Below are 7,932 nucleotides of genomic sequence, written 5' to 3' on the forward strand. Positions count from 1 at the left end.
TATACAGAGTAACAGATACCCAGGAGGGAGTTACAGACTGGAATCTAATTGAGGGGTTTGGGGTGGGTTATATACAGAATAACAGATACCCCGGGAGGGAGTTACAGACTGGAATCTAATCGAGGGGTTCGGGGTGGGTTATATAAGAATAACAGATACCCGGGAGGGAGTTACAGACTGGAATCTAATCGAGAGGTTTGGGGTGGGTTATATACAGAATAACAGATACCCCGGGAGGGAGTTACAGACTGGAATCTAATCGAGGGGTTCGGGGTGGGTTATATAAGAATAACAGATACCCAGGAGGGAGGTACAGACTGGAATCTAATCGAGGGGTTCGGGGTGGGTTATATAAGAATAACAGATACCCGGGAGGGAGTTACAGACTGGAATCTAATCGAGGAGTTTCGGAATGTTTCTGCTTAGAATAACAAATTCTGCCCGGGTTAGATTCCAGTCTGTGACTCAATCCCGGCTAAAGATCAGGGCGTGTGTTCTGGTATGTTGCGGGAACACAGTTCGGATGGGCGGATTAATGAGATCATCAAAGCCAGTTTACGGAGCAACGGGAACTTTAATTCCAAATCCAAACGGAGACTGAAAGGCATCTCAAAACCGCCTCCCCACCTGCACAGATTCAACTGTAGACAAATGACTGTGTCGTTGCTGTGATGTAGGCAAGGTGAACGTGATGGTGGGGGGAGGCTGACCCTCTCAAGTCAGTCATGGAGAGAGTTGGAAATTTAGGATCTTTTAAAAACCTGGGAAGGGTCCCGGCCTAAGTATATGGGAGCAGGATATTTCGGACTGAGATGACGGGTAATGTCTTCACCCGGAGAGCCCGTGAAATCCTCTGTCGCAGAAAGCTGTCGGATCTGAAACTTCGGAATAAGGTGCTGGAACGTAAGGGGTGTGAGGGAGCAAGTGGGGAGCAGGAGTTGGGATGATCACGCACCGTGTTCTTGAATGAGGGAGCAGGCTTAAAGGGCCATACAGCCTTGACCTGCTCACAATCACCTGACGAAGGAGTGTCGCTCCGAAAGCTAGTGCTTCCAATTAAACCTGTTGGACTATAACCTGGTGTTGTGTGCTTTTTAACTGTGTACACCCCAGTCCAACACCGGCATTCCAAATCTCCAAATCTTAAAGAGCCAAACAGCCTCGTCCTGCTCCTAAAACCCCTCGAAGGGAGCTGGTGTCATTTTTGAAGACAATTTAAACAGCACTGAAGTGGCAGTGTTGAAAACGATGATAAAACCAACGTGAGATGGTGCCAACTGACTATTGCAAAAAGGTAGACTCAGGGAACAAATTCCTGATGAAGGGCTTTTGCCCGGAACGTCGATTTTCCTGCTCCTCGGATGCTGCCCTGACCTGCTGTGCTTTTCCAGCACCACTCTAATCTAGACTCTGGTTTCCAGCGTCTGCAGTCCTTGGTTTTAACCTCAGGAAACAGATATTTAAGGGAAGTGTAGCTTTAATGACATTCAGGATAACGAGAGCAATTCGGCAACTCGGATGTCAGTTGAGAACGAGATTGAGCGTGGGACATCAAAACTGGGGAGAGGTGGTGTGGTGGACAGTGAAGGTTACCCCAGAATGCAACTGGACTGAGGGAAGGCGGACTGAGTTTAATTTGAGGTAAGTGTTGTACTTTGGAAAGCACATCAAGGGAGGAGTTGATGGTGGGGCCCTGGGGTGTGCATAGCTCCTTGAAAGTGGAGTCACAGCTAGATAGGATAGCGAAGGCGGTGTTTGATATGCTTTCCTTTATTGGTCAGAGTATTGAGTACAGGAGTTGGGAGGTCATGTTGCAGCTGTACAGGACATTGGTTAGGCCACTGTTGGAATATTGTGTGCAATTCTGGTCTCCCTGCTATAGGAAGGATGTTGTGAAACTTGAAAGGGTTCAGAAAAGATTTACAAGGATGTTGGAGGATTTGAGCTACAGGGAGAGGCTGAACAGGCTGGGGCTGTTTTCCCTGGAGCGTCGGAGGCTGAGGGGTGACCTTAGAGAGGTTTATAAAATCATGAGGGGCATGGATAGGGTGAATGGACAAGGTGTTTTCCCTGGGGTGGGAGAGTCCAGAACTAGAGGGGCATAGGTTTAGGGTGAGAGGGGAAAGGGACCCAAGGGGCAACTTTTTCACCCAGAGGGTGGTACGTGTATGGAATGAGCTGCCAGAGGAAGTGGTGGAGGCTGGTACAATTGCAACATTAAAGAGGCATCTGGATGGGTATATGAATAGGAAGGGTTTGGAGGGATATGGGCCGGGTGCTGGCAGGTGGGACTAGATTGGGTTGGGATATCTGGTCGGCATGGACGGGTTGGACCGAAGGGTCTGTTTCTGTGCTGTACATCTCTATGACCTGCCTCTGGCCCACATCCCTTAATAATTTGACTTAACAAAAAATAAATTAATCTCCGATTTCAAATTTAAGACAAGCAAAGCCCAAAGACACTCCAGACTTGGATCTTCATCATTGGCTAGACAACAAAAAATAACACATCCTCTCCATAAGTTGGAACAATGTGAAATATCTTCACACATTTAATTTCCAATGCCTCAGGCATTTAAGGCACTCACTGAGTCTATTAATTGATATTTTATAAAAATGCATCCATATCTTACTTCAGTCAATCCTCAGGGAAATTCCCTCATTTTACTCAGAACAGGTGGAAGCTGCAGATTTTCAGGATTACATTAGGAATCAAACACGCCCAGGGACAGGGACAGCATGGGGTTAGATACAGAGTAAGGCTCCCTCTACACTGTCCCCCCCAAGCCAGGGACAGGGGCAGCATGGGGTTAGATACAGAATAAAGCTCCCTCTACACTGTCCCCCATCAAACACTCACAGCGCAGGGACAGCACGGGGTTAGATACAGAGTAAAGCTCCCTCTACACTGTCCCCCCCAAGCCAGGGACAGGGGCAGCACGGGGTTAGATACAGAGTAAAGCTCCCTCTACACTGTCCCCCATCAAACACTCACAGGGCAGGGACAGCACGGGGTTAGATACAGAGTAAAGCTCCCTTTACACAGTTCCCCACCCCTCCCCTCCATCCCAGGGACAGGGGCAGCACGGGGTTAGATACAGTGTAAAGCTCCCTCTACACTGTCCCCCATCAAACACTCACAGGGCAGGGACAGCACGGGGTTAGATACAGAGTAAAGCTCCCTTTACACAGTTCCCCACCCCTCCCCTCCATCCCAGGGACAGGGGCAGCACGGGGTTAGATACAGTGTAAAGCTCCCTCTACACTGTCTCCCCCCATCCCAGGGACAGGCACAGCACAGGGTTAGATACAGAGTAAAGCTCCCTCTACAGTGTCCCACCATCAAACACTCCCAGGACAAGGACCGCACGGGATTAGATACAGAGTAAAGCTCTCTCTACACTGTCCTTCCCCCCATCGCAGGGTCAGGGACAGCACGGGGTTAGATACAGAATAAAGATCCCTCTACACTGTCCCCCTCATCTCAGGGACAGTCACAGCACGGGGTTAGATACAGAGTAAAGTTTCCTCTACACCGTCCCCCAACAAACACTCCCAGGGACAGGGACAGCAAGGGTTTAGATACAGAGTAAAGCTCCCTCTACACTGTCCCCCCCATTCCAGGGACAGGGACAGCACGGGCTGAGATACAGAGGAAAAGGCTACCTCCACATTGAGCAGAGGCCGTGCGACTAGGGTGTGCATCACACTGAATGCCAACCTTCAGGCTCAGTCAAAAGTCTCTTCTGACAGGAGGTACTGGATTCCAGGCGGGAGGACCTGAATTGCTTTGTGAGGGGGTGCCTGGGAAGCGACGAGGCAGCTACCCTGACCTAACATTTACAATGGCTAGTCCGCTCCCGAGGGGGCTGCTGTACTCACCCGGTCCACCTGAACAATTTGACTGAGAATGTCGTTCACGAGTACCATCGTGCTCTGAAAAAAACCAAAAAACATAATTTAACCAACGGCAAACGCACTCACAGATGGTGGCGGGATTGGCTCAGCGATCGAACTTAAGACTCACACTTAGAATTGGTTACCCGCAACAGAGTTTTTAACCAGCCTTTCCAGCAGGCTCCTGCAGGGCTGCACTGTGCCAGGGTCAGTGCTGAGGGAGCGGGCATTGTTGGAGGGGGCTGGGGGAGGTGACAGAGATAGGGAGGGGGTGTAAGGGGGCTGGAGGGGGTGACAGAGATAGGGAAGGGGTGTAGGGGCTGGAGGGGGTGACAGAGATAGGGAAGGGGTGTAGGGGCTGGAGGGGTTGACAGAGATCAGGAGGGGGTGTAGGGGCTGGAGGGGGTGACAGAGATAGGGAGGGGGTGTAGGGGCGGGAGGGGGTCTCAGAGATAGAGAGGGGGTGTAGGAGGCTGGAGGGGGTCTCAGAGATAGAGAGGGGGTGTAGGAGGCTGGAGGGGGTGACAGAGATAGAGAGGGGGTGTAGAGGCTGGAGGAGGTGATAGAGATAGGGAGGGAGTGTAAGGGACTGGAGGGGGTGACAGAGATAGAGAGGGGGTGTAGGGGCTGGAGGGGGTGACAGAGATTGGGAGGGGGTGTAGGGGGCTGGAGGGCGTGACAGAGATAGGGAGGGGGTGTAAGGGACTGGAGGGGTGACAGAGATAGAGAGGGGGTGTAGGGGGCTGGAGGGCGTGACAGAGATAGGGAGGGGGTGTAAGGGACTGGAGGGGTGACAGAGATAGAGAGGGGGTGTAGGGGGCTGGAGGGGGTCTCAGAGATAGGGAGGGGGTGTAAAGGACTGGAGGGGTTGACAGAGAATGGGAGGGGGTGTAGGGGGCTGGAGGGCGTGACAGAGATAGGGAGGTGGTGTAGGGGGCTGGAGGAGGTGACGGAGGTAGGGAGTGTGTGGTGGTGGGAGGAGCTGACGGAGATCGGGCCTGGCTGTGTGGTTGGGAAGTGCCGTGTGGTGCCGGGAACAATAGTGGGCGGGTGCCGTGAGTCACTGAGCCACGCCGTGAACACGAGTTGTGCCTGAACCTCCCAGCACCGACGGTGTGGCCCGTTCGCTACACCGGTCCTTCCGGTTTGGATCAGAATGGGATCTTCCTGTGCAGGGGCAGCCGCAGGTCGGGGATGGGTACTAGCACTACCCTCTCCCCTCTCGGAGGCTGACGGGCGAGGGTTCGAGGAACCTCTAGCTCCAGGAGGTGACCATGATAACTCCCACTGATGGTGGTAATCGGCCAGGAGGGCGGGATACGTCAACATTTCTGGAAATCTGCCACCCTTACCCGGTCTGGGCCTACACGTGACTGCAGACCACCCCCCTCCCCCTCCCACAGCGATGCGTTTGAATCTTAACTAGCCTCTGAAACAGCCCTTGTCTCAAGGACTGGACACGATGAGTTGGCACACTTTGGCCGAAAGAATTGAGGAGCTGACTATTGTTTAAATGGTATAAGACTGCGGAAAGTTCCAGAACGGATTTGGGAATCCTCGCCCGTGAATCCACCAACATCCAGCTTCATAGGGATGCCAGCCTTTATCCCCGAAGGGAATGGGGGTTAAACGTCCGGGAGGTTTTTGCTAAAACGACCCCAGGCGCTAGACAGAGCGTAGCTGGGACACCGTGAGCAGGTTCCGGGGCCACGTATCTAAGAAATGATAGACCCGGAGGCAGCCCAGGGAAGGTTCCCTCAGCAGATCCCGGGGGACGGAGGGATCGTCTGATGAGGGAGAGGGTGAGTTGGTTGGGGCCTGGATTTTAGGAAGGATGAGAGGTGGGCTTATTGAAGACTCTCCAGGGGTGAAGCATTTGACGAGGGGGGAGAGAGGTGGAGCGGGTGCTCCCCCCCATTGTGGGTGTAGGAGCGAAGTGGACAGGACGGCAACCTCTCAGAGCAAGGGGTCACCCACCGAAGATGGAGATGGGGGGGGGATTTTCTTCTCTCTCCAAGGGGAGGGAAGCCGTGGGAGTTGCTGGGGGGGGGGGGGGGCGGCTGGGTCACTGTGGGTATTGAAGGCTGAGACAGAGAGTTTTTTTTAATCAGGACGGGAAACGAGGGGCGGGGAGTGGAGTTGAGAATGATCAGCAGTCTCATCGATGGGCAGGGAGGAGTCAAGGGGCTGAATGGCCTTATGTCAGCTCCAAGGAGCAACTGGATGCGGAGCAACGAACATCAAGAAAACCATGGATGGAGATCGAAAATAAATTAGCCTGGCAGCCCTCAAGAGAAGACAGGCGCTCCCACCTGTGGGATCGCACTGTGTACAAAATGGCTTCCCCTTCACAACCACCCCACCCCCAACCCTGGCTGGTCCCAACTGGAGGTAGAAGATGGTTTGAATCAGCCGGTTAAGAGGGCAGTCCGAGAGGAGACCACTCCCAGGGGCAGGAATGTCAGTTTCCGGCAACAGACCCACACCAATGGCACGCGGGGTGGGGTGGGAGGGGGGAAGAGGGTGAGGAACGAGAGGAGTGTGGGGCAGAGAGCTGTCCCCAGTGTCCCACAGACCCAGTCATCTGGGTCACACTGACTGTAGGAACTTTGCAACAGCTGATACTCTTCTGGGGAGGGTGGGGGGGGGTTCCAACTGGACAAAGGGCGCTAGGGCAATGCAAGTCTTTACACCCAAGGGTGGGGTTCGAACTTTGGGAGGTGTGGCCAAGAGAGGAGGTAATGGTTAAAGTTCAGGGTTGTACCAGGACTCAGTGGGTTTGATATCAGAGCTGGTTAATCTCTGGGATCAGAGAGATTACATTAGGAAATGGTTGATCTCCTGGTTAATATCTGGGATCAGAGAGAATACATTAGGAGCTGGTTAATTTCCTGGTTAATATCTGGGATGAGTGGGATTACATTAGGAGCCGGTTAGTTTCCTGGTTTTGTATGTGAAATTGGAGGTTTTGCGGAGAGTAGGAGCTGACTAAAATATTCACTTTCTCCCCGGGAGTGGGCGTTGTCCACAAAACATTTCATTAAAACTACAACCGAGTTGCTGTTCCATCCCTACTGCTCTCTCTCTCTCTCTCTCTGAGCCCAGAGAGGAATTCAAGTCGCAATCACGAAAGGGAATCCCAACAATGAAGAAACCAAGCCTTTGAAAAGCAGACGAAGTGAGACTTGTCCCAGCCAGGGGAAAATTTCTCACATTTGGATGGACAGTCCACCCCACCCGCACCTCCCCCTCACCCCCCCACTTCACCCTGTGAGGGCAATGGCTTCTAGGAGGGAGTCTCCTCCCCCTAAAAGACCAAATATTCCCACCCAGCTCCTGGAAGAGATGGCCTTACCTGGGGATGAGTTTGGGAGAACAGGCAACCTCACTCTCTCTGCTCACTCTCTGGCTGGGGTGTGTCTAAATGATCTGTGACTCACCTGAAGGAAGGGGAGGTGAGCTGAACACAGCCAATCCTGTTTGCCCAGCTTCTGACAGGGCAGACCCAGCTCTCAGGGGGCAAACGAGGCAGCTCGGTCGTACACAGCACGATCCCACCAGCTTTACCGGGGTCCTCTACATTAGAGTGATATGGGTCGAGGGGGGACTGTCGGTCTAGGGACAACAGACTGACTGCCACCCACCTGTCTGACAGTGACCGCTCCCACAGCACTGACCCTCTGACAGTGCCCGCTCCCTCAGCACTGACCCTCCTACAGCACCCACTCCCTCAGTGCTGATCCTCCGACAGCGCCCACCCCCTCAGCAATGACCGTCTGACAGTGCCTGCTCCCTCAGCGCTGAACCTCCAACTGTGCCCACTCCCTCAGCGCTGACCCTCATACAGTGCCCACTCCTTCAGTGCTCACACTCTGACTGTGCCCGCTCCCTCAGCAGTGACCCTCTGACAATGCAGCACTCCCTCAGCGCTGACCCTTCGACAGTGCCCGCTCCGTCAGCGCTGACCCCCCGACAGTGCCCGCTTCCTCAGCACTGACCCTCCTACAGCGCCCACTCCCTCAGCATTGACCCTCC

At 53.6% G+C, this 7,932-nt stretch overlaps 1 protein-coding gene across 1 annotated transcript in view; it reads right to left on the reverse strand.

Annotated features, from left to right (window-relative positions):
- LOC132805638 (annexin A2-like) overlaps positions 1–7,349 on the reverse strand; it is a 31,316-nt gene extending 23,967 nt beyond the window's left edge. Inside the window, exons 1-2 of the mRNA XM_060820825.1 lie at positions 7,253–7,349; positions 3,883–3,936 (exon numbers count right to left, since the gene is read on the reverse strand). Coding sequence (XP_060676808.1) covers positions 3,883–3,930 — 48 coding nt within the window. The 5' untranslated portion in view covers positions 3,931–3,936; positions 7,253–7,349. The remainder of the gene's footprint in view (positions 1–3,882; positions 3,937–7,252) is intronic.
- Between the last annotated feature and the right edge of the window lie 583 nt (positions 7,350–7,932).

This window comes from Hemiscyllium ocellatum, chromosome 50, assembly GCF_020745735.1.
Source record: "Hemiscyllium ocellatum isolate sHemOce1 chromosome 50, sHemOce1.pat.X.cur, whole genome shotgun sequence".
NCBI lineage: Eukaryota > Metazoa > Chordata > Chondrichthyes > Orectolobiformes > Hemiscylliidae > Hemiscyllium > Hemiscyllium ocellatum.